Genomic DNA, 25969 nt, shown 5'->3' with positions numbered 1-25969 from the left:
AATGTTAAGCCTTTTGAAAGGTAGCAGTGTAAGTTTGAGTATACTCTTAATCGTGCTGCTGTCCCATTTTTTTTTCTTTTTCTGGGAGCCTGATGGGTTTTGGTTTTTTGCTTTGAATTTTACAGCCACAAACATGCTTGTCATTGCCTAACAAATAATCACTTCTAGATTGTAAGCCTTCAAGGGCAAGGGTTGTTTGCCCGCTCACTGCTGGAGAGCTCTCAGTGCAGAGGTTACAATTCCAGCTGGGTCAAATCATAATATAAATTTAGCAATAGTAAATATTTAAATTGGAGGATGTATGGATGAGTTGGTGCTGGTGAATGGCAGCAAGCAACACAGGTAACTGAGCCTTACTGAACCTTTTTGCAGAGCTGGAAGCTTGCTTGTTAGAGCAGGAATGCTGCAGTCTCGGGGAAGACAGCAAGTCTTTTGGAACATTCTTTCTTAAGGCAACTTTGAATGGGGTTTTTAGAAATTAAAGCATAAAAAGGAAGGAGGTGATCTGAACTCATCAGCAAAATTTCAGAACAACAGCTTCCAAAATATGTGTTGTAGCGTAATGCCTTTTTTGTTCTTAAGTACACACACTGAACCAAACAATTATGGGACTAGATGGGCTAAGTAAATAGCTTACCTCTTACAGAAAGCAGCTTAAGTTTAGAAGAGGAAAAAGAAATAAACCTAAATAAAGCCCTTTGAGGATAAATGCTTCAGCTGCAGGCATTTTTCCTGGCATGAACCCACTGGAGATTCAGCTATTGGAAGCTTGGCAGGAATGCGGTAGCATTAATAAGTCATCCTTCATCTGTTGATCAGAGTTTTACATGAGAAGTCATCGTTATTACCCATCTGGCAGGATGTCCGAAGCATAGAAGATCTCTCTGCTTGATAGCAGTGGTTTAATCTTTGCAGGTAGAGCCGGGAGCAGGTTATCTGTGGTGCGGTGTCTGCCCAGAGTGGGGGGAGACGGGATGGTGGGAGGGGTGTCGGAGGCTGCTTAGCAGTTGTCTTGAGCAGTTTGTGACATGGCTTTACAGCTATTCCTCAGCTTGAGTGAGGAAGTCTCCCCTTCTCCCTGGGGAGAAAAGAAGCTGTGTGACATTTAAGTAGGAACGTACTTTGACTATTGTCCCATAAAGAGTCAGAGACTCTTATTTGAAAACTGAGGGTGCAGTCTATTTATTGAGCTGTAAACTTGCTTTTCTCTCTCTTTTTTTTTTTTTTTTTTTTTAATCAAGGCAGCTCTATGTTGGCATAATGGGTAAAAAGGAAGGTGGAATTAAAGTGTGCTTTTTTCATGTCCTGATTTTCAGTTGCACTTGATGCATCTTCCTACTGCTCTTGCCATGGAAAAGATCTTGGCAGAAATAGAGGTAGTCTGATGTGCAAGTAGGAGGCTGGTTACATGTGGCCTCTTGTGTCCCTGGGTGTTTTTTGGTTTTGTTTTGCACGCATGCATGTAATTTGCTTTTGTTGTTTTAATTTTTTACTTTAAGTGTGACCTTTCCTAGGTCATTTTTAACTAATGAATGTAATGGAAGCGTCACTGCAGGTACTTGAAAATACAGTAGCTCATAGGTGTGCAAATCTTATATATGAAACTTAGATTTAACATGTCTGTGTGTGTGTGCTGTTCTGTGTGAAGAGATGAACCAGCTCAGGTAGGCAGCAATGGAGCCTGTTCTTTAGTTAAAGGAACTTTCTGTCTGCTCTTGGCTCAGTATCTCCATGAGGATGTTGCAAATGTTCCAGTGCAAGGTTGTTGGCATGTCCATTAAAAATAAAAAGAAGGAAAGTATTCATTGAAAATAACTTCAGTTACTCAGTAAACCTGCTTCCATTCTGTTGAGAATACAGTTTAGAAATTAAGTAAAGCTAGACTTTAGTACCATGAGTTAGGGTGGAGAGGTCATTTTGCCCTTAAGAGGGGCTGTAAAAACCTACAGCAACATGAACTTCAGGGACGTGTTTTTCTTTGGTAGATGCTCCTTCCTGTTCTTTATGTATGTTTAGGGTGTGTAGCTAAAAGTACTAATATGTCCTGTAATAAGATTTGTATCTTTACATTCTGTGGCTTAAAATCATCAAGCCAGCAACTCTATGCCAAGTTCAATTTCTTGCCATTTTTGAAGTTGCCCCAGTTCCAAGTGAATCCAGAACAAGATGAGTCAGACCAGCAGTGTGTGTGGCTGTGGATCAGAAAGGAGTATTTCTCAGAGGAATTGCATGCATTGCTGAGTGCCACCTCTACCTGAGATCAAGCTACTTTGTATAACAAACTCTGTAGCCATGTGGATTTATTTATGTAAAAGCAAATTTAAGTAACATCTTAGGGTCAACCATTTTTAACCATTCTGTGTTCAGATTTCTAAACTGAAAAGGAAATATAATTTTGTTACATTTTCTTCCTTTTTCTCTTTCAATTCTTTTATTACCTTTTTTAAAAAATTGTATCACTGGGTGTTTTTTTTTTAGTGATGAAAAGCAGCCTCTAGAGACTAGAGTTACCAGATGTGCTTTTATTTTGGTGCAGCTTGCTTTTGCATCTTGATAAATTCCCAAAGTGCTTTGGTCAGTAGAAGCACCAGATGTTTACTGTGTATTCCTGTACTTCTGATAGTGGTCATGAAAACACTGCAGAAACATCGCTGGCTAAAAGATAGGGCAACAGCAAATTTTGAAACGGCAAAGGAATTCAATGTGTAACACTTGAGCACAAGCAGCTGATAGAGTTTATTGGATGGTGTAACTTTTAATCGCACTGTACATGCATGTCAGCGAAGGTTGAATCAACTACAGTAACTTTCAGTTGTGTCTGTGTTTGAGTAAAAGTGCTTACTGTTGAACTGGGGGTCTTGCACATACAGATTAGGCTGTCTTTTCAATATTACTGGTTTGGGTATGTTTTGGGAATTTGGTGGAATGAGATTCAAAGTGTCCACTCACTGTTTTTCGCTCTAGTCTGGCTAGGTAAAACAAAATGTTTTCGGAAATCTGATCACTCAGCCTTAGCATTGTTACTGCTATCGCTGGTACTGTCAATAAAAGAAGGGTGAATCCATATTGCATTAATGCTGGCGGTTGTAACAGCAATGTAACGTACAACACTGTAACAGCAATGCATGTGCCAGGGTACGCCGAGGCATGTTCTTTGCCTTCTTCTGCAAGGTCCCTCTTACTCTGCTGTAGGATTTCTGTTCAGTTGTGCAATGCAAGATTTGTGTTCTTCCCAAAAGAAATTGCCTGTCAAATGCCCATGTGTTTGCGGACTGTTAATTACAGATATGAAAAGCGTAAATTCAGTATTTGCCTCTGCTGGGGTCTAGCCTCATTAGTCACCCCTCTTGGTTTCTTGCATATTGCCTTGCTAGGTGGTTTGGTTTATAACTGTAAAATCACGTGGCTAACTGACTTGAACTGTAACACATACGGTTATAATACTGAGCTCTGCACCCGCTACAGAAGGATGCTCAAGGACCACTCTCCTCTCCACCCTTGTTTCCTTCTCCCATCTCTCACGCCCTGTATGGTCTGCCATGCTACTAACTTGTGCAAAGTGAGGATGGGGCGGTGTTGCAGAACATTCAGCTTAGGATCTCTGAACTTTTCAAGGTCAAAAAACTGACAAGCTGTATTCTGAAAGATACTAGGCACCTACCCTGCGCTCTGTGGTCTGGGGATAAGTATGAATAAAACCCGAAGCTTGTACTTCTTTTCAAAGCAGCCCTCTTGTAAGAGCATTCTCAGGTGTACTGCAGTCCTGGCGGGAAGTTGCTCACTTTGTGCTCTGTGGACACAGAACTCTCGTGTAGCAAACACAGAGTTAATTGTGTTAATAATCTTTGGTTGCTTTGGGGAGCTAGTCAGAAGTACAACGCTGGGCTCCTGTTTTGGAGAAGTCATCCTTAAACAGACCTCTCCCGTCATTTACGGCAAGGCAAGAATGAGGTATGATTTGAGAGTTTATTGTTATGGAAATTATAGCCACTAACAGTGCTTTTTAAATATCACATTGATTACAAAACCATCTGTGTAGGAGTGGTGTATAGCACTAGACCTTCAAAGAGCTGGTAAACAAGGAAGATTCAGTGTAAACACTTAAATAGCAGCATCTAAAAGTAGGTTAGAGTGTTACACAACCTGAAAAAGCCCAGCTTAGAAGGGCAGAATTTTTGAAGGTTTAAAAAAAGAAAAAAGTTTTATATAGATTTAATTTTTTTAAATGGGTACTGATTTGACATTGGTTACAAAGCAAGAATCTTATTTTTGTCTCCAGTTTACTGAAGCCTAATATTTCTGTGTGCAGTCTGAGAGAAATCAGATTTTGATAATTCTTCATTTACTGAGTTACTGTCAGGTTGATGTTGTTCATAAAGATGATGATTCCTTGGTGGGGGATTTATTTACAGTCTATATCAGAGATTATATATTCCCTTTAAGGGAAAGTTCAAAATTAGCTGTGCAATTTGGGCAGTGGGATGGGGGAATTGGGGAGATGGGTTTTGGTGAGGGTTTTTTTGTTTGTCTGTTCCTCAAATAATGTGTCTGTGAGTGGTCCTAATTAATCCTCCTTAATCATGTTAAGTATGTTATTATATAACAGCATCAACATTTTCCACATATATTTATATGGTGAGACTTGGTTATAATTAAAAGCTTTTGTGGAACTCCTGTTCCTTAGTTGGGATGTTTTTCTCTATAGAAATCTCCTTCAGCTTTGTTTTCTTTGTTTTCTCCTTATGTAGTTATCATCCATTACACCCACAGAGCATCTTGTGGTATGCTGTCTCTGAAATACTACCTTCAGGGTGACAGGCAATTAATTTTAAGAAAGTCTTATCATACAGATAAATGTCCCATCTCATAGAAGTTTGCTTAGCCTGGAATATCAGAGAGGCCAAACAAAATAACAATTTGTTCAGTCAAGGGGTAGCCAAACAAAAATAAACCAACCCAGATCTTACGGATTGATCTAAAACTGGTAGATTTGGTTGATGTCAGATGTTTAGGGAAGAAATAGTGAGTGTGAATTCTTGTCATTCTAATTTGGTGGAAGAAAATAAGGGAGATCTTTTTCTGTGCAGGTTCTTATCTTAAATCTCTTTCTGATCTTCCTGAGACAAAAGCACTGATCAGAAAGTGTCTAACGCTGTAAGCTGCAGCGTAGTCCTTGTGTGCTGGTGTTAATGTTCTGCAATTCCTTCTGTCGCTGAAGAAGCAGCAAAGCGTTTCATACAGTAGAGAAACACTATAGAAATACAGTGTTGTATTTGATCATTAAATGATTCCTGGGCTTTTCAGACAATAGGGGCACTCAACACACAAATCCATGCTTAGCTGAATTTGGGGATTTGATTTGCAGGATGCTTGAGAAGAGAAGCTCTAATCGCAGCTGTACCTAAAACTGGTTTTGTAACTTGAGTTGGGTCAGGTAGAGCAAAGCACACTAATCCCCTGTGGAATAAAGCAGCAGAGTTAATTCCTCTTTTTCAAATGGGCTGCAGCTTCTCTACAGCTATCCAGAGGCAGTGCCTCAGCCAGCTGTTCCTAGCCAGGACCTGCAAACCGGGCTAGGAATAGCTGTAATATTCCCAGCTACAGTAGCGGGGACAATTTCCCTCCATTACTAGATTCCAACCTTCTTCAGTTTGTTGTAGATTTCTCTTAATATCAGAAACTGAATAACCAGTGCAGGTGATGAATGTGTCTGTGTGCTCGGCATGCATAAATCCATTCATAGGCTCTTTTCTGAATGTCTTTATGCATTATTTTACAAGGGCTTTGGGGCTTCTTACACTTGGTTCTGTGGGGAAGGATTAAAAAAAGGCTGGTGCCATCTTTTTGGTCTTTGCAGACTGTGGAACAATTGATATTCGCAGCATCCTTGGCTAAAAGGAATCTCATAATCCATTCTTATCACATTAAGTTCTAATTGCTTTAATAGGATACTGCAGAAGTAGAAAAACAAAGGAAGTAGAAATGGCTGGTGGAAAGAGTAAAATATACAGCGGAAATAAATTTAAACCTATGGTCATTTGATCAAAAGCAAGCTAGCAAAGCCTTTTAGTTATGGGAAAACTTTTCTTCTCCCTAATTTCCTGTGGGAAGGGAGAAAACAATTTTGTTCATGGTAGCACTTTTTCTTTTCAACTAGAAATATTTTGTTGGTTTTTGTTCTGGTTTTTTTTGTTGTTGTTTTTTTTTTTTTTTTAAAAAAAAAAAAAAAAGAAATTCTTGACCAGTTGCGGTGACAAGGCTAATTCAAGAATCTTTTTGTTTCCTGTAACAAAATGGGCTTGTTTGGAGTCTTGGGAACCTGAAAGTAAAATGAGAGGTTCATGTGCTACAGTTCTGGTTTTATTTGTTTGTTCTAACTTTGGATTTGCTTTAAGTTTAAATACGCTTTTAAAACAGGAGGGCCAGTGAATTACAGGGGCAGACAGATGAAGTTTTTATTAGTAAGTACAGGAAGAAGTAGGATGTAAATGAACATTAGTGACATACCAATCTGCTGCTTCCTTTTCCTCTAACTTCTGTATTTAAGCTAGAACAGTTTCTTACGAAATAACCCAAATATGTCCACTTTGTATTTCAGCATTTTTAGTCTGAAATATGTCAGAAAAATTCACCAGGCTGATCACATTCTGAGTTCTTTCTATTACAACTTTTCTTTAAGACTAATGAAAGGATCATAATTGGGGAAGAAATATGATTTATGAAATTAGTTGTTATCCTTGCTGATTTAACATAGGCCTGTAACTTAGAGCAACTATATTGTCGTTGTCAATTTTTTATTTTTGTATTCCGCTTTCACTGTAACTTATGGAACTGCAAAATAAATAAACTGGTTTTAGTTCTAGAGCTCCATATCACATAAGCAATGAAAAGAAAGGTAGTACTATGCTGCTTTCAGAAGTTTTTCCACCTAAAATCTTAGAAGGTAGCAAGAAACAGTTGTGCTTGGAACAGTTGTGTTTCTTTAGTTTAAAGATTCTATCCCCACCCCCCACCCCCCAGGAGAGATAATGCACCCAGTAGGTAGCTGGAGATAATGGATGGAGCTGGGAGAGGTTAATGTTATCCTAGAGCATCATCCAGGTTACAGAACTGGAGTCAAAGGGTTTGGGAGGAAAAAAGATTATTTGCTGGAATTAAAAATCTTCCTCATATTGTGTAGCTGTGCAGCCCTAAAGATTGTGTGGCAATAGGCTTGAATTATAACCTGTGCTTATTAAAACTAAACTAAAATATGCTATTTTAAAAAGGAGACTGTGTCCTGGAATTCCATATTTGGAATTGAAAATTATTTCCCTTCAAGAACCAGTTTTTTAGTTTGGGTCTAGATCTTGGTGTACCAAAATCCCATGTTCTGCTGAGCCTCAAGGTCCACTTGGTGTCTTGTGAGCCTTGAAGAGGGCTGGGGAAAAAAGATGCGTGTTTTCACCATGAGAAATTAAGATGATTTGGCTTTCCAGATGCATATACTTTATTCTTCAGTTTGAGCTCCCTGCTTACAGATTTTTTTTTGCATTGGAGTTGTGCATAGAGCATGTACTGGTCTTGAGGGGAGACCACCTATGGCAGCGAGTCACAGGCTGCCTTTTACATTTTTTTCTTTCTTTCTGTTTTTTCTCTTTTTTTTTTCTTTTTCTTCTTTTTTTTCCTTTTCCTTACTACTGTGTCATCACTGCAGCTTATCATGAAACCCCAACCCCAGTCTGGCACCCTTAAAGGGAGGTTAAAATTAGTGATGAAAATACTATCTACCTACTCCAAGGAATATTCTGGACAGTAGGCTTTAAAAGTAGGTTTTAAAAGCCTTAAATAGTTTCAGTTTAACTGTGGAATAAAGAAAACCCAAAAACATTACAATACTGTAGAGACTGGATTTCTAAGCATCTGCAAAAATAAAATAGAAGTTAACTTCTGTGGTTATTAGTTTAGTGAAATCAAATGCCAATACATGTAATTATGGATTTAAGAGAGGAAATAACATATTTATTTGCAGCCTATCAGTCAGAATGTGCCTTATACTGTGTGTAGTTTTATAGTTTTTCATTTTGTTGATTAAGACTCGGAGCATTTAAATATTTCAGACGTGTGAGGACAGAAACCTGTATTCAGCTCCTGGAATTGATTTTTACTAGCTAGAAAAAAGACTGCCTCTCATTTTTATGAGACAGTGTTAGACAGTAACGCCACAGAGGATTTTTTTGTGTTTTATAACGGCTGATCTCTGCCAAAACAGTAGCTTTTCTGTGAGTATCAGTAACTTGAAAGAAAAGGCATGTTCAGAGCATTGAATGTGGTACTTCTCAGTGTAAAGCTCCTGTTACACCATGCTGCCTACAGCCCCACAAAGAGGATTATGTGGGCTCTGTTGTGTCTCCTAACCTTTTTTGAAATCATTTTGTGTGTGTGCAAGACAGAGGTCTGGTAGGGTGATTTTTAGCTTTAGCATTTTTTTTACTGTTCTTTCTAAATCTAGATGGAACCACTTTGTGTTCTCTCATTTCTTTTCCATTATTTCAGTTGCTTAGAGCAGCCACATCTGCAGCGCTGGAGTTTCAGTGCTTTATCCACATGTTCTCATGGCAGAAGCAAAAAAAACCACCTTCATTCTGTGAAAGGAATTCTGCAGGTTGTGCCCCAAACCGCAATGAAGTAACTTCCCACATAATTAGGTAGTGCAAAGTTGAGGGAAAGGCTACCCCCAGAGGAACAAGCAGTAGCAGCTACCTATGTTCGTTACAGCAGTCATCTCATTCCTCTTTCCCATCCCGCTTGCCACCTTCTCTCTGCACGTTGCATGGCTCTGTGTGCAGAGGCATGGCTGTAGTAAGCGTGTATGACTTGTCCTTGCTAAGCATTTGGCTCTGTGCTCTCCTGTTGAGCTATTGCATTAGTAGCCTAGTGGGTGAGAAGTTCTTGTGGCTGCCAAGGTGGGCGAGACCACAGTGAAAACAGCCTGGAGATCCGTAAGAGCATCTCTTCCAAACAGCTTCTGAGAAGGAAAAGAAAAAAAAAAAAAAAATCCATGCAGGAAAAAAACACCCACCCACCCCATTGCTGCTGTTGTGCTGTTGTTCTGTCCTGGGCAGGTGGCGGTTGTGCCTTTGGACTGAGGAAGGTCCTGTTGTATCTGTCTTTTCGCATTAGTACAAATGACTAAAGCTATTCTTTTGGACAGGTGGTTATTTAAATGTCAAAGGTAGCAGTTCTAGGGCAAGGAGTAGTGCTGTGACTCAGTCTAGGTAAGCATCGGGAGACATTAAAGAAAGTGGGAGTTCGTAGCTAACTTGAAGAAAAGCGCTGTGAGGCTTTGATATCTGTGGGGTGTTACTGGTCTGCGTCCTTCAGCACTTGCTGTAGCAACTACAGCCCCGTGAAGGTGCGTGGGGCAGGGCTCAGGAGCCATGCTGCTGCGAGGAGGCTCTGCTGGGGCTGGGAGAACTGTTAAGAGCCTGACAACCTGTGTTACTGACAAGGGAGGAGTTTTTGACATTCATTTGCTCCCTGGAAAATAAAGAGAGAACTGGAAGTTCCTTCTGCCTATTCCCTGAGGAACTGAGCCTTAACTTTTACATTTTGGCAACTGTGCCAACAGCACCAACTGAGATGAGGAGAGTTTATCTAACTGCAGAGTGAGATAAACACCTGTCCTCTGGCTGTCTTCACCAAATGCAAGGCTAGGTATGCAATACTGGTAAGAGCTCCTGGGAGGAGAGCATGGGAAGCCAGGGGCTGGATCCCTCCCTGTGGTGGAGACGCTTTTATCATGAGCTCTGTGCCGGGCTCTGCAATGGCAATGACCTCTGGCCTTTCCTGCAGGCCAAGATCATGGGAGCTGCGTGCTGCTGCGGGGAAGGAGAGGGGCTAGTGCGTGCCTTGGACCACACAGGCAGTAGCTGATGTTTGAGTTCTGCATATAGAAATGTCTGTTATCCTCTTCAGAGAAATGTAGGCTAGAAATAATCAAACGTGTTGTATATTCATTGCCTGTGATGCTGTCCTTTAGGGTCTGTAAGGTGCAGGTCTGTAGGAGCTGGTATGCTACAAGTTAAAAATAATAAACCTGATGCATCTTTATACTGCCTACTTTGATCTCCTTGTGCTCTGCTAAGCTGTTCTTCTCCCAACCAAAGGGAGCCAGACTCTGTGTGTTAATGTGCATCCTGTCTCCTTCCACACTCCATGTGTGCACACAAGCTGCATATTTTACTTTAGAAATGGCAAATTTGGGTCACAAGTTCAGCAGTTAAAATGATGATGTTACCACATCCTGCTTGCACAGGAAGCTTATTTTTTAAAAAGCTGATAAGTTGAGTCCTCTAGATTTTGTCAAAACAAAAAGCAAAGCAAGCTATTTAAAGCTGCAAAGAGGTTTGGATTCTTACTCCATCAGTTTGCCACTTTGTCTCACGGTGTAGATGTTTAAATTAAAGTGAAAGCCTTGCAGCCTGCTCCTGTGCTGCCTGGACTAACCAGCTTCCTATAATCACCAGGCTGTGATGATAATTGAAAAATATTTTTCTCTCATTATATGTCAAAAAAGTTGTCAGTGTTTTCTGTTGGTTAGTTGGGTTGTATTTTTCTGAGGAAGGATTATTTCTTCATTAATTGGGGGAAAAAATTTATACGCTACCATTTGGTCCAATGAATAGGTGAAAACTGTTTCTCCCTGTAAAACATCCAAACACATTAAAAAAATTGTGCTGGATATTCACATAGCAACTGCAAGACTTTCACTTGTGCAGTGATGCATCAGGGAAAGGAGCTAATCAATCTGGATGCTTGGTAGCAAGGAGTGGGAGACATTGACCGTTACTGTATTAGATGAAAAGAAATGAGAGACCTTGCTTATAGTGTAACAGGGGGCCTAAAATGTGCTGTGCAAGTCATGAGCAAGGTGGAAAGCATTGAACAAATGCTATTTTATTTAAATGCAAGGTACTACAAAGTAATGTTACTCCTGGGTTTCATGTGTTCAGACTCAAGCTGTCATTTTTACAGAATCAGATTTTGTGCAGTGTAATCAATTGCTGCTATTTATGTTAATAATACATATCAGCTACAGCACTTTACCTTTCAGATGCTGCAGCTGCACAAAGCAGGCCTTGGTGCTTGTACTGTGAGGTGGCAAAGGTACATAAATACCATCTGGCCTGAAGTGAGGAGAATTCTGTTCTGATGCTAAAGTAATGCATCGTTTCAGTACATATCCTTTGAAAAAAGAGCATTGAGTGGAATGACGGACAATGTGTGACAGGCAACAAAACATAATGAGAACTGGAAACTTCTGAGGATCTGTAAGTTATGGTGTGATTGTTATTAAATGGTAAAATAACCTGCTCACCAGTCGTCAACACTGATTTTGTCTTTGTTCTCTTGTAGGAATGTTTACCCTTGCAGAAGTTGCATCACTCAATGACATCCAGCCAACTTACCGTATCTTGAAACCATGGTGGGATGTATTTATGGATTATCTAGCTGTTGTTATGTTAATGGTTGCCATTTTTGCTGGAACCATGCAGCTGACCAAAGACCAGGTGGTCTGCTTGCCAGTTTTGCAGTCTACTGTAAATTCAAAAGCACAAACCGGCACATCAGGGAAGGCTGACTTTACCACTGTTGAAACATCTACTGGTCCAGGAGAAGCAGCGTCAGTGAGAACGGTTTCCTTTGGAAGTGCCCCTACTGTAACACCTGACATACCTCTGAGCAGAGCTACCTCTTCTCAGTATCAACCCACTGAATCAGGCCAGGAGCTGAAGAAGGAGCAGAAAGATTCTTCAGGTCGTAAAACAAATTTGGATTTTCAGCAATACGTATTTATTAACCAGATGTGCTACCATTTGGCTCTTCCTTGGTATTCCAAGTATTTTCCCTATCTTGTTCTCATCCATACCATCATTTTAATAGTCAGTAGCAATTTTTGGTTCAAGTATCCCAAGACTTGCTCAAAAATTGAGCATTTTGTGTCTATATTAGGGAAGTGCTTTGAGTCCCCTTGGACTACGAAAGCATTGTCTGAAACGGCATGTGAGGACTCTGAGGAGAACAAACAGAGGTTAACTGGTGCCCAGTCCCTGCCCAAGTATGTTTCCACTAGCAGTGATGAAGGAAGCCCAAGTGCCAGCACTCCCATGATAACAAAGTCTGGCTTCAAATTTTCAGCTGACAAGCCGATGATCGAGGTTCCCAGCGTCACTATTTTAGATAAGAAAGACGGAGAACAAGCCAAAGCGCTGTTCGAGAAAGTCCGTAAGTTCCGGGCTCATGTGGAGGACAGTGATCTGATTTACAAGCTTTATGTTGGCCAGACCGTCATCAAGACCGTCAAGTTCATATTTATTCTCTGCTATACTGCAAACTTTGTCAACACCATTAGTTTTGAACACATCTGCAACCCGAAAGTGGAACATCTGATTGGCTACACGCAGTTTGAATGTACACACAACATGGCTTACATGTTGAAGAAGTTGCTTATCAGCTACATTTCCCTCATTTGTGTCTATGGTTTTATCTGCCTGTATACGCTTTTCTGGCTGTTCCGAATACCTTTAAAAGAATATTCCTTTGAAAAGGTCAGAGAAGAGAGTAGTTTCAGTGATATCCCTGATGTCAAAAATGATTTTGCATTTCTCTTGCATATGGTAGATCAGTACGACCAGCTGTACTCTAAGCGATTTGGTGTTTTTTTGTCAGAGGTAAGTGAGAACAAACTACGGGAAATTAGTTTAAACCATGAATGGACTTTTGAAAAGCTGCGTCAACATGTTTCCCGCAATGCCCAGGACAAGCAAGAGTTGCATCTCTTCATGTTGTCGGGGGTCCCCGATGCAGTGTTTGATCTGACTGATCTGGATGTGTTGAAACTGGAGCTGATTCCTGAAGCGAAAATCCCAGCGAAAATTTCCCAGATGACAAATCTTCAGGAACTTCATCTGTGCCACTGCCCTGCGAAGGTCGAGCAGACTGCCTTCAGCTTCCTCCGGGACCACTTGAGATGCCTTCATGTGAAATTCACAGATGTTGCAGAAATTCCTGCGTGGGTGTATTTGCTCAAAAACCTCCGTGAATTGTACTTGATAGGCAACTTGAACTCTGAAAACAATAAAATGATAGGGCTTGAATCTCTCAGAGAGTTGAGACACCTTAAAATTCTCCATGTGAAGAGCAATTTGACCAAAATTCCCCCTAACATCACAGATGTGGCACCACATCTGACAAAACTAGTCATTCATAATGATGGCACTAAGCTTGTGGTACTCAATAGCCTTAAGAAAATGACTAATGTTGCGGAATTGGAACTGCAGAACTGTGAACTGGAGAGAATTCCCCACGCCATCTTCAGCCTCTCTAACTTACAGGAACTGGATTTAAAGTCAAATAGCATACGCACAATTGAAGAAATCATCAGTTTCCAGCACTTAAAAAGATTGACTTGTTTAAAGCTGTGGCACAATAAAATAGTCAACATTCCTCCCTCCATTACCTACATAAAGAATTTGGAGTCTCTTTATCTTTCCAATAACAAACTCGAATCCTTACCAGCCGCAGTGTTCAGTTTACAGAAACTTAGGTGTTTAGATGTAAGCTATAACTCAATCGCATTGATTCCAGTGGAAATAGGTTTGCTTCAAAATCTGCAGCATTTTCACATCACAGGAAACAAAGTCGACGTTTTGCCAAAACAGTTGTTTAAATGTGTTAAATTGAGGACTTTGAGTCTGGGACAAAACTGTATTACCTCAATCCCAGATAAAGTTAGTCAACTGTTGCAGCTGACTCACCTGGAACTGAAGGGAAACTGCTTGGACCGTCTGCCAGCCACGCTGGGGCAGTGTCAGCTTCTCAGGAAAAGCGGGCTCGTGGTGGAAGATCACCTCTTTGACGCTTTGCCCTCGGAAGTTAAAGAGGTGTTGAACCAAGACACAAGCATTCCCTTTGCTAACGGGATTTAGGCTGAGGTGAAATGCACCGGTAGCTGATTTCCAAACGGCAAACGCTAAAAATTATGGCAGTTGTGAGACCATGCATTTTAGAAAGGAGAATTCCTTGGAAGGCAGGACTACTAGCAGGATTAGAAGAGATGTAACAGAGTGTTCAATGTTTGCAGTGTTTTAAAATATTATTTCCAAAATTTTTGAGATGATAAAGAACCTTAATCTCAATTCTTTTTTTCTTAAATTGTTTGTAACTTGGATGCTGCCGCTTTTGAATGTTTACAAATTTGCTTGCCTGCTTAAAGTAAATGATTAAATTGATGACCTTTTCTTACTATGCAAGTTATTCCTTAAGGTCTGGATTTACTTTAGTGCATTATGGGGGGTGAAAAACAAGGATAAATGTATACGGTATGGTTCTAACAGCACTTGAAACACATGTTGATGTGCGTGGTTAGTGTTAGCCATCCCTGGCAAATGAAACCAGTTTGGCTGTGCTTTGATGTGCACCAGAACCACCATTTTCCTGCATTAAGGTATGTGGTCTGCATCGGGCCAGGCGTGTTTGCCTTCATTCTTCATCCTCAAGGCCTCATGTTACTGGGTGAGATCTCTTCTGTGGTCCAGTGTGCTGCTCCTTCATGCTGGCAAAGACTGGTCGTGTTCCTGCAGCTGGTCTCCCCCGCAGCTTCCATAAGGCTCCTCTGTCCCACGCAGCAGTGGGTGGTAAAAGGGAGAATACTGCCACTTGGCTTTCAAGTTGGGGATAGTTTTGATATTTGAACTGTTTCGCAAGGTGACTTCAAAGGCCATTAAACACCAAGTGACTTTACTGCTCGTATTTTGCTCCTCTTCTGAGTTTTCAGCTGGAAAAATCAAGGCTTTTTATGAGTTGGTGATTGTTTTGTTTCTCAGCCCTTGCTTAGAAACTGAGGTGTCTGTTCTGTTTATTAGATCAAAGACAGAGACATAAGAGTTAACAATTTACCCAAATGTGATTTAGCTTTATCACTTACTGTGGTGTGTCTTCCACACCTGGACTTTAACCACAGGACTACCCTTCTCCCCAGCCCCAGCCCAAGTAATTTGGTGTTTTTGAACACTGTTAGAAAACCCTGTGTGCCACATAAGTCATCAAATAAAGAAGAAAGCAGACAGCAGTGAGCGTGGGATTCTTTTGAGGGGTGTTTTTTTGGTGTTTTTGTTTTGTTTTTTTAACTGAGTTTGCATTGCCAGAACCATTAAAGACATATAATCCATTAAATCTGCATAATCATCAGTTGTAAATCTTGGCCATTTACATTCCATGTGTGCAGAAAAGAAGTACTATGCTGGGAGATGATTACATGGTTACTCATGGATTAAACACAATTCCCTATTGTAGTGCGGTCAGGACTGAACTAGTCTGTAGTTCAAGGGACTGTTCTTCTCACACAGAAATCCTCATGCACAGCAATTTCTACTGTAACTTCACCAGAGCTGCCCTGACTTCCACCACTATTAATGAGGGGATAGTTTAGGCCTAGGGGCATTGAGCAGTCAGGAACATTTCAAATACTGCTCTTACAAATCTTGCACATTTTATTGTTAATCATTTACTGTTGGTCATGCTGGGAGGACTGTTCTCCGCTGCGGGTAGCGGTCTCTGAGTACGTACCTGCACGATATGCTTATGTATGTCAGAAGACCCGTTTATGAATAGTCATTTTCCCACTTCTTTTTTGGGGATAGTCTGTTTTTCCACTTGCCAGCAGGCAGTAAACTTGCGATGTTGACAGTTCTGCAACACCAAGTCACAGGTTTGGCGGAATACTTGCAGTTACTGATCTGTCCTCCGCTGGGAAATTTAATGCTAATCCTCTGATTTTTTTTTTGAAGTAGAAGTTAAGGCTGCAGTAGGTGATTTTTTTTTTAAGAAACTCATGTGTTTATTTTTGCACATAGATCACTTTAAAATTGCTGGACTGTTGACTCTTTAGAAAAACTGTGGAATATACTATTGGTGTATGCTTTTTATTTGCTGTTGAGTGTCATTTCAGCTTCCAAGAAACTGTGCATAGGAGGGACGAAGAGTCGGAGGATGACGAAGTAATTAAAATATTTAGAAAAATAGTGCTATTTTTCATCTTTTTTTTTTTCTTATTTTAATAGAGGAGTCGCACAGAATGCGGCTGTGGATTGATCCAGCTTTTAAAAGTTGGTTTGTTTGGGGTTTTTTTGGTGTTGCCAATGCTCCTACTGTCCCTACTGATGTTCAAAAAAATAAACCCATGTCCACTTCATATGAGTATGGTGTACATAATTTAGACCACTGTTTCGACTAGTTATTAGCCAATTGTACTTCTTTAGACAACTTCCTCCAAAATAAGTATATGTTAAAGTTAATTTCAGGCTTGTGATGCTTGCTCAGCATAAACTCCATTCCATTCTTGGGTTTTAGGAGACCTTTCTCGGAGTGGAGAGGAACTGCCCACCATCCCCATGTCGCCTCACCCCAGTCCTTCCTCTCTTTGTGACTGTAATGTTCCTATTTCCTGCGTGTCAACTGACACAGTCTTGCTTTAAAGTCTTGGAAGTTCATCTCTTTTCCATGTAAGGCATGTGAAATATATTTTGCATTTCTATTTGATTTAATAAATATGTTTATATCTTCCTCAAATCTATTTTTTTAATGGGGGGAAAATGTTTGCATAGTAAAATCTCTGATTTCAAGTATCTTATGCTGAACTTGTTCTGTGGTGCCTTTAACCTAAGAAGGAAGAGGTATGAGTTGCTGCTCCTGATAATCCTGTGGGTATGGTTTCTGACTGGAATATACTACTTCAGGGTAGGGTTTTTTTTTTCTTTCTTTCATACACATAATCTAAATGACCTACCACTGTTTTTATTTTGTTAATGGTGTTTTGCAGAATATATGCATGGCTCTGAAAGAAAAATTACTGTGTTGATTCAAATGAGAGGAAGTAGGAAATTGCCCATTCTGTTTGCCCCTGCCGCTCTAATGCATTTCTGTGAAGATCCTTTAGTTTTCCAGTAAATTGTCCTTTTTGGAAGATGCTCCTGTGATGCAGGCAGAGCTCTGGCTGTCCTGAGCAGGCATCGGGCCTTTTGGTGTAAGGAAGGATGCTGACACTCGTAAAAGGCTCTCTGCTGCTAAATAAATGGTTTTGCTGTCCTGAGCTGCCCTCTGTGGTAGCAAAAGGTGAAGCCCAGACACTGTAAGTCATGTCTAATTATGGGGGTTCCACTTTGTGGACTCCTCTATTTTTAATAAAAATCTTACAGAAATAGCTGTTCTGTATATTGTGTTTCCATGGATGCATACAGAAATTAGTGGTGTACTGTTATGTGAAGGCAGTGGGCTAGACTGTGATTCCTTAAAGTCAAGTTAAACAAATGAGGTGCTCCTACAGCTGCTGTTAACAGTCATTCTGATTCCTTGCAGGAGCAGATTTTGGCTTTCAGACTTACTGGTTCTCAAGACAGGGAGCCATGCAGGGAACCTGACAGTCCTGAGTGTAATACTTCTCCAGCTTGTTGTGAACATGAAATAAGGCTTCTATCGGGTCTGTGAGATGTAAACCCACGAGGGTGCTAAAGATGAGAACAAAAGCCTTGAATTTGCTGAGGCATCCCAGCATCGATGGCAGAGCCATAGGGCACAGGTGGCAGTGGGCTGAGGATAGCTTTCTGGGCTGCTGTTGCCCATCTGATGCGATTATTGCCTGTGCAACAACTGACCTTGAAGATAACACGGAGTACAGCACCGCTCTTCAGTCCAAAGCAAGGAGGGAGGCTAAACCCATGGCTTGAGACCTGCTTTTGGTTTTGGTGCAGCCTTCTCTTCACCTGGGGAAAAGGTTATTAAAAAGATTTACATTTCCTGTATATATAAACTGGAGATTCTTTAGTGGAGGTGAAATGCATGAATAACTGTGAAAAACACAGGTCTGGTAGAAATGAGGTCATATAGAAAGAATCAAGAGGCACAGACAGTCTTGTCATTAGCTGCATGGCAGAGCCCTGTCAACACGTTTATAATGTGTGATCCCAGAACAATTTGATTTACACAACAAACTATCATAGGAATGGCTAGAAGTTATCTCAATATGTGTTTACACGTGCCACCCTGCCTCGTGCAGAAATAAGGCTCCCTAACGCATTCCTGGCAGGTATTTGGCAAGATGTAGGAACAGGTTCGACACCGATGGAGATTCCAGCCTCTCTAGGCAAGTTGTTTCATTAATCATCTTTCCCATTGAAGAAACACAGCTAGTACCTTAGCCAGACAGCAACTGCTGATGTTCCATTTAGGCCAAACCAAATTATTAGAAATGTATTAATCTATTTGCTTGTAGAGGTACAGACTGAGAGACTTCCTCGTGGATGTATTGTGTCCCTAGCAGCTTGGGAGGACTGAAGTTTGGGGTTCCTTTGAGAAGAACTCTGAGGGACAGCTAGCATCAGTTTGGCTTCAGATACAGTGCAGAAAGTTGCGTTCGCCAGTGATGGCAAGGCCATCCGCAACCACGGTGCAGTGCATTTATGGCTGGTCTGCCTCGTCTTGGGCTGCTGGTTGGCATCCTTGCCCTTAGAAAACCCAGCAAAGCCTGGGTGGTCTGTTTGGAAAGACATTTTGTGAAGGCATTTAAGTAAAAGGTTTCTCAGGCAAGTTTGTTGTGGGCACATGTAAGGTGATCCTTAAGATTACCATAATTGACAGATCTGAGACAAATTCTGTAGTGTTTCTAACCTTGGCATTAACCCCTTGCCTCCCACTGTGAATTGATAAAATTGCTGCACAAACTACTGATTAGTTTACAGTGTTCCCTGAATGACTGGCAATTTTAGCACAACAGAAGGCTGTCCACTTGTGCTTGTACAGTGTGTTCAGCACTTAAACCAAAGGCATCAAACATTGACATTGCAAAACCCTGTGGGCTTACGCCGTGACCAGTTTCCCAGGACGGCAAATCATTCCCCATGCTGCCAAAAGGAGGGAAAGCTGTGTTACTGAGTACAGTTGTTTCTGTAGCAAAGATGAAGCTTTAGAACTAAGCTCAGAAACAGATTTTCCAAGCTGATTACAAACACATACCCATTCCACGATAAAAGTCATGAGAGATGTCATTTCTGGCAGATGCTGAAAATAGTTGCTGTAACTCAGCCAGGCATGGGTGAAGAAGTGGCAGTTCTTCAATGCTGCACATCAACACAATACAACTCAAGTGAGAATCTTTAAAACCACATGCACTGGATTTTGGCCAGGCTGCATCTCTCTCCCTTCCCTGAAAAGAACAGCCCCTAAGCCCTTTTGCAATTATTACCACCAGGACCTTTGTTCTGTCTTGCCTCAACAGCACATTGCCCCTTGATGCTGGAGGTAATGTAGGGTTATTGGTTTAATAATGACTGTTTGGGAAGAATGCCATCATCTAAATTAACACCACAGTCGCTTTGCAGGAAGTCTTTCAGCACAGAGCAGGTCTGTTCCCATAAAATGAACATGTTGTGCCCATAAACAACAAAATCTTGATTTGGGACTGGGTTGCATAGACCATTAGGAATAAACGCACGAGCACATTGCTGTTCTGCTAACCAGTTCTGGGTTGTTTTGCTGCTTCAGGTGGTTTGTGAAAGTAGATTTTAAGACCTTTCCCCTAGCACTGTCCTGCAATGTCTCTGGAGCCAATGTTTGCTGGTTTGCCCCAGAGGGTATTGCTGGAGCTGCCCTGGCAGAGCTGGGGTGGGAGAGGGCATGGGTGCCACCACTGCTGCCGGCACCCTGTGGAGGCTCCCCTCTGCTGGGGCAGCGGGATTTCTCTCACCCCTCCTGGGTGATGATGCCGCATGAGATTGTGTCCTTAGCTACAAAACAGAAGGAATGCTGTTGAATGCAACCTATTGCCAAGTGTCATGTCTGAAAGATGGGGGTCGTGATAACAGCAGGAAATGCAGAATAAGGAGGGGAAAAAAAAAGGGGGGGGGGGGGGGTATAAATAGCCCTGAGAGGAGGTAGAGCGCCCACCCCCATCTTGTAATTTCAGCAGTTTTTGAAAGACTGTGTAAAATCTGGAGCACAAGTTACAGAGGCTTGTCCCTAGAGCCAAGCTGAAACCCTCAGAGCACCCTATGGCTCTCTGCCTTTTCTTTCTTTCTTTACCTCTTTCTTTCTTTACTTCTGTCCCCCCCTGTCAGACAGGACCTTAGGACACCTGTGTGGCTGCTGCTTGTGTGCTGTCCTTCCCCTTCTGCTGCCGTTCAAGTATCTGTGATAAGCTTGTCCCTGCAGAACTGTCAATGCTTGTCCTGGCGCGGCTGTAGCAGGCTGCTCCCCTGCCCTGGCTGCCAGCTGGGCAGTGCTCTGCAGGGGGGTCTGCAGGGAGACCCCTGGCACTATCAGGGGCCAGAGCCTAATCTTGGAGCTGCAGCTTCTCCTCCCGAAGGGGTGCTCCCTCCTCCAGCTGGCCGGTGACTCCCGAGTGGGGCAGAGCCCTGCTGAAGCTCCCTCCCAGCTGCCAGGCTCCCGCTCCAGGGCTGCTGCACGGAAGCGCTACAGAGTGGGTGATGCTGGGCCTGGTGGGGTCCCGTCCTCCTCCAGGTCTCACACAGCCTGGGGGAACCTCACTTTTCCTGCACTCCTCTGAGGAAAGGGTTTCCATAACGCCCTTAAGTTGCCATTTCTATAGGCATCCCCATGGCTTCTGCTGTTTTGTGTGTCCTAACAGCCTCCCCTATCTTTGTTGGAAACGTGGTTGTGTGTTTCTTACCCTGTTTGTAAAGGATGCAGAGAGCACCTGACAGCCCCTCTGCAGTGAGTCACCCCTTGGAGGTTTTTTCTCTGCCCTAGGTTAAACCCCTTGCTTCAGCCTTTCTTCAGGGGTTGTTTGCATGTGTGTTTTGTAACTCCCGCTGCTCTCTCCTGAGTCCTCTCAGTTTATTGGGTTTGGTAAAATTAGCGGTGTCTGTAACGGGACGCGGGCTGAGGCCTCCCCCAGCGTAGGGCTGCTGACCCTGGGGACACGCAGCCAGAACAGGACCCCCCAGGAGCAGCAGTGTCACGCCGCCTGTCCGGGTTGTCCAACCCTCCAGCTTGCCCCTCCTTGAGCAGGCAGCACTCCACAGGAAGGGAATTCAGAGGCAGTTTTACAAGGTGACTTTGGTCTTATGGCTGAGCAGGGAAGAGTGTCGGGGTGTCACACAGCCTCAGGGTGACCCTGCCCAGGGGCAGGTGACTGCTGCTGTCCTCTGCTGTTTGGCTTCTCCAGGCCCAGGGGATGTATCTGAAGGTGGTGGCTGGTCTCAAGCCCTCTGGGCTCTTCCTTATCATGAGTTTTGTCGTGGGCTTCCCACACTGTGGCTGTAGTGCAGCTGCGAGGGTGTCCGATGGATGTGAAAAGCTGGGCAAGCGGAGACTCTGGGTATATGCCTTGGTCTGTAGCGCTGTAATGCACAACAGAGCTGGAAACCAGACAGGTGCCTATCAGGACCTCGAGTTTTAACCTATGAAAACTGGGACACGTGCTTAACAAAAGGCAAAGGCCAGCTGGGTTGTAAACTGATTGCTGTCAGTATCGATGTTTATGCGTATTTGAGACCTAAGAAAATGCTAGCATGATCTGACCCCAGAGAATGAGATTTGTTTCTAGCTGCCTTTATACTAAAATCTTAGTATTATGTATAATTTGCTTAACTAGTAAATTAGCTTTTAAATTGAGCATGTGGAGCCTATGTGAGGTGGCGCTGTCCCTGTGAGCCAGCACTAGTGTGGATGAACAAATCACACACGGTACTTGGGAAAGCTCCTCAGTCCTTCACAGCTATTTATGGCTGAGCACATGTCCCTCTCACTGCAAATTTCAGCCTTTGCACAGAGCATGGGTGATTTCCCCAGGTGCTGGTGGCCTGAAACCACAGTGACCCGGTGCCCTCTCTGCTGGACAGGGGTCAGCTCCAGGAGTCCACGCAGGCATCATCTAAGGAGCCTTGGCATGTCCTCTCTCAGGGACTGTTCTTTTTTCAGTTTAGGACTAGCAAAGCTGGCAGGCTGCAATTTTGAACTAGAACTGTACAGAAGAGGCCTTAATTAAATAATTTCTCTGAAGTAATTAAAAGACTGCAAAATGATCATGTAGACAGCAGCACCATGGTTTGAAACCTGCCTTTCTCCCTGCTGCCAGGCAGTCAAGCTGAGCTTGGTCACCTCTTCCACAGCAGAGCAGGTATGCTCCCAGCCAGGGTGTCTCTGCAGGAGCTACCCCACAGAAGAATTACACCCACAGTGACAGGTAAGTGCATTTTCAGAGGAAGGCATTCCAGGTTACCATCCCATATAGACAAGGTCCTAGTGCCTGTGGGGCTTTGTTCATCTTTGTGCTTGCATTGATCAGCCTTGGCAACGTGTTTAACTCTGAATGTATTTGTTTAATTAAATGCTTTTTAACATTCGTTACAGGACTGCTAATTGCTGACTCCTCCAGAAGAGCTCCACAGCAGACGGGATGTGAACCACCGGTGAACAGCCTGGGTGGGAGTCAGAGGGTCCCAAAATAAGTGTCATAGCTTTACAATCTGCTGCTCTTTCCTCGCCAGACTGAGAAAGGGCTGGCTTGGAGGAGACGTCAGGGATCCAGCATCTCTGGAGTTTTGTTAGGCTGCAGTCAGTGCTCCTGAAAGCCTGAAGGGCTGCTGCTATTATTAGCAAAACGTTGGCAGTGTGATTAGCTCTGTGCAAGACTTAAGTTCAAAGAAGCTTAAGGGATGAACAGGCAGATGCAGACTGGACTTAGGCACTACATATTATGGCAGTCCTATGGGATGTGGAAATAGGTGTGTAGACGCTGCTTCTCCACGTGTTGTCCTGCTGGCCATGGCACTTCCAGTGCTTAACAGCTAACGCGCCTTGGTGTGAGCTACTGTTCTTGCGTGTATTGAGAGCAGAGCGGAGCAGGTGTGGCAGGGAGGGATTCCCCATGCTGCGATGTGCTGCGGAGCTGGGCAGGTTTGCAGGACTTGGGGTACAAATGCCCTGAGCCCCAAGGCTCCGCAGCCCCACTGCTTGCAGGGCTGGCTCTGTTCCTATCAACAGCTGTGAACTGCACATCTTGGGAAAGAAAAACAAACCTAAACACTTGGTTTAGTAGAAAAGTATTTTGGTGTGGTGCTGTTTTGGAGGTTTGCAGCTGTGAAACTTCTCGCTACGGAATATTGGAGGAATATTGAAATTTTGTAGTCTCAAAAGGAAGCAGAGGAAGTTCATGGGAGTACCCTGGGGAGAATTAGGGAATACGTGGATTAGGGAATACCACCTCTGCCATGGCGTGGCCCTGGCTTTTGCCCTGTTTTTTCTGTGTTATCTGCAGCACCTCCTCTGGCTGCTCTCAGAACCGGAGGCTCTCTGATGAAATGCCCCGGTGGAGAGCAAATGGCCGCTGTGCACTGTGCGAGCCTCCTTCCTCCCCTCGGGATGCACCACAACTACAGCATCTGCTCCAACCCCAGAGCACAGCAGCGTGGCTGCCAGCCACGGGCATGGCTTCGATTCCTCCATCATGACAGCTTTATTACAGGCTGCTTGGGATAACTTTCTGTGATAGAAAATACCTAATTTCTCTGCCTGGCTTTTGTCCATCCTCCACAGCACATCCCCCTTCTGCTTTTTCCAGAGTGGCCTGCAGTGTTGTCTGGGCACAGAGGCACCATCTGCTTGAAGGGAAGAGGCATTACTACTCCATGCAAGCTACAGCCTTTGATAAATACTTCTTGGGTTGTGTCACACAAGCAGGCCCAGAGCGCGCTGTGTGCCCCAGCTGCTCGCCGTGCCCTGCTCTGGGGGCTCCTTGCTGGCAGTGGCCCCTCTCCTTCCTGCCCTGGGCAAGGTGCCCTGTCGCTTGCTAGCTCCTGTGTGGTCTGAGCTCGTACAGCCCTCAGAGGCTGGCTGCAGCATGGACTGCCATACAGGAGACAAAGAAGGAGCTTCAGACATTGCTGGCAGAGGGTACTTGAGTCCCACAGCTGCCTGAACAGGGCGACGAGGGACTGTCAGGCACCCACGCCGTCCTCCCTGGTTTGTGTCAAAGACGAGCATATGCCCCTGGCCTGACACCCGGGGAGGAAGCAATGAGCAGGTGGTGCTTGGGTTTTGCTCATGTTGGGGCTCCATCACCTCACCAACATGCTGAGGGTTGCTGGGGGTGTGCTGACAGAGCAAGCCAGGCATTTTGGAGCTGGCTTTTAAATGCAAAGATGTTTCCAGCCTGAGCAGAGCAGGGTGGCTCTTGTTCTGTCCTGGAGCAGTCACCACATTTGGAGACGCAGCTCTTGTTGCTCTCTGTGAGTTCTCACACAAAGGCAGTGGCTAAATGGCTGTCAAAGGCTGGGCTGGTGGAAATCTCTGGTTTCTAACGTTGCAGACTTGGAAGTCAGGCACAGCTTGTGAGATTAATGTGATGATTACAAGGAGTTTGGAACTGGTCCTAACACATCACAAAAAGCAAAGAAATCCTGCAGTTCAATGTGCTGTTGTGTCTCTCCACCGCTCAGCATTCAAAGCTCTGTCATGCAAAGGGTAGGGTTAAATGAGCTTCAGTGAAACCATCCTCCAAAAAACCCAGGATGCTTCTCAGAGCTTGATCACTAGCTGGGGTGGAGGTGAACTGTTTCTGCCTGACCCCTTTTAATGGACTTTTTTCTGTTCCCAAAATGTTTATTCTTAATTCCTTTGGCTTCACATCCAAAACAATTCAAAGCTTGTTTTTTTCCAGATGCCTCTTTTGAAAACTGCACACTTGAGCCATTGTGCACGGCAGCTCCGATTTCAACCTGCTAAAAGTTTGACAACAATCTCTGCAGTCTTTATTTTCTCTTCCCTGTGGCTTGGATTTTGTTTGGGTTTTGAGTTTGGTATTTTTTCTGGCAGAAATTTCTTTGTTACAGTCAGGCTGACAGTGGCCTACAACATCATTCTTGGATTAAAAGACATATGGCATTTGTAGGGGTCTTTTATATGTTTCTGAATCCCAGTTATTTCCCTGTAAGAAACTACAGGCTGTCCTGGAGCTGCTGAAATGAATCAATTGGGTGAACGCTTTTTCTTCTCTTTTGCTGCCAATTTGAAACAGTGAAAAATCTGGCTAAATCCTTCCTCCCTAATAAAATCTGGCGCAAAACTTCCACTCGTTTGCAGGAATTGTTCTACCACAGCACCCTATCAGTATTTGGAGACCACTTTCTTCCTGAAAGGATTTTACTGTACATTCATGCTAACATCATCAGAAAAAAAGCCCCCTCTAAATTCAGGGCTGAGCTGTTCTGGAGATGCTGCCATCCTTCATTAACTAATTTGCTGGTTTATTAAAACCAAAGACCTGTGGGGTACATTTCTGTGCCAGACCTTCTCAATGGGCTAGTTGTGCAAGTCAGGGCTCAGTGCTGTAAGGGTTGCACAATCCAGCCCTTCAGCTTCTGTAAGAATACCCTTTTACAAACTTTAAGATCAGGAGAAGGACCTGCGATATTTTTACTTTGGTGCAGCTCTCTAGCAATGAAGAACTGTGTGTGTGGGGTGTTTGTTTACTGGGCAAACACAGCTTCAGAATCCTGCAAGTGAAACCGCCTTTGTTGATTTTCACTGTCCAAGGCATGCCAAGAGCAAATGCAAATACAGTATAGAATGTGGATCTTCAAATGCTATTGGGGGGTAAATGTTTACAAGGACATGAGTAACAGGCAAAAAAACATGCTTGTGGCTGAAAAAATTCCAAGCTTTATGTTTTCCCTGTCTTTGCCGATCTGGTTCAGCCAGGGGAACAGCAGCAAGCGCCTGGTGGCCAGCCCTGCCCTGGTGCCTGGATCCAGAACTAGGCAGGGAGCAGCTGTAAGACTGAGCAGGCAGGTCACTCCTCGTATCTGCTTTGTGTGTTTCGCTGAAGGCTCAAGAGGCGAGCCAGCTGGTGATATTCATTCTGGTGGCATTGAGAAGCAGACACTAGCCTGCTGGGAAAAGGTCCAAGACCATC

General features: G+C 43.3%; 1 protein-coding gene across 5 annotated transcripts in view; it reads left to right on the top strand.

Moving 5' to 3' along the window:
- The window catches only part of LRRC8D (leucine rich repeat containing 8 VRAC subunit D), a 53844-nt gene extending 37239 nt beyond the window's left edge, over positions 1–16605 (top strand). For all 5 annotated transcript variants that reach the window (XM_055815284.1, XM_055815283.1, XM_027788133.2 and 2 more), the window contains one exon: positions 11398–16605. In XM_055815284.1, the coding sequence (XP_055671259.1) occupies positions 11400–13970 (2571 nt within the window). In that variant the 5' untranslated portion in view covers positions 11398–11399 and the 3' untranslated portion in view covers positions 13971–16605. The remainder of the gene's footprint in view (positions 1–11397) is intronic.
- The last annotated feature ends 9364 nt before the right edge of the window (positions 16606–25969 follow it).

This window comes from Falco peregrinus, chromosome 10, assembly GCF_023634155.1.
Source record: "Falco peregrinus isolate bFalPer1 chromosome 10, bFalPer1.pri, whole genome shotgun sequence".
Taxonomy (NCBI): domain Eukaryota; kingdom Metazoa; phylum Chordata; class Aves; order Falconiformes; family Falconidae; genus Falco; species Falco peregrinus.
Note: the sequence above shows the minus strand (reverse complement) of the source record. Positions and strands in the feature narration are given on the sequence as shown.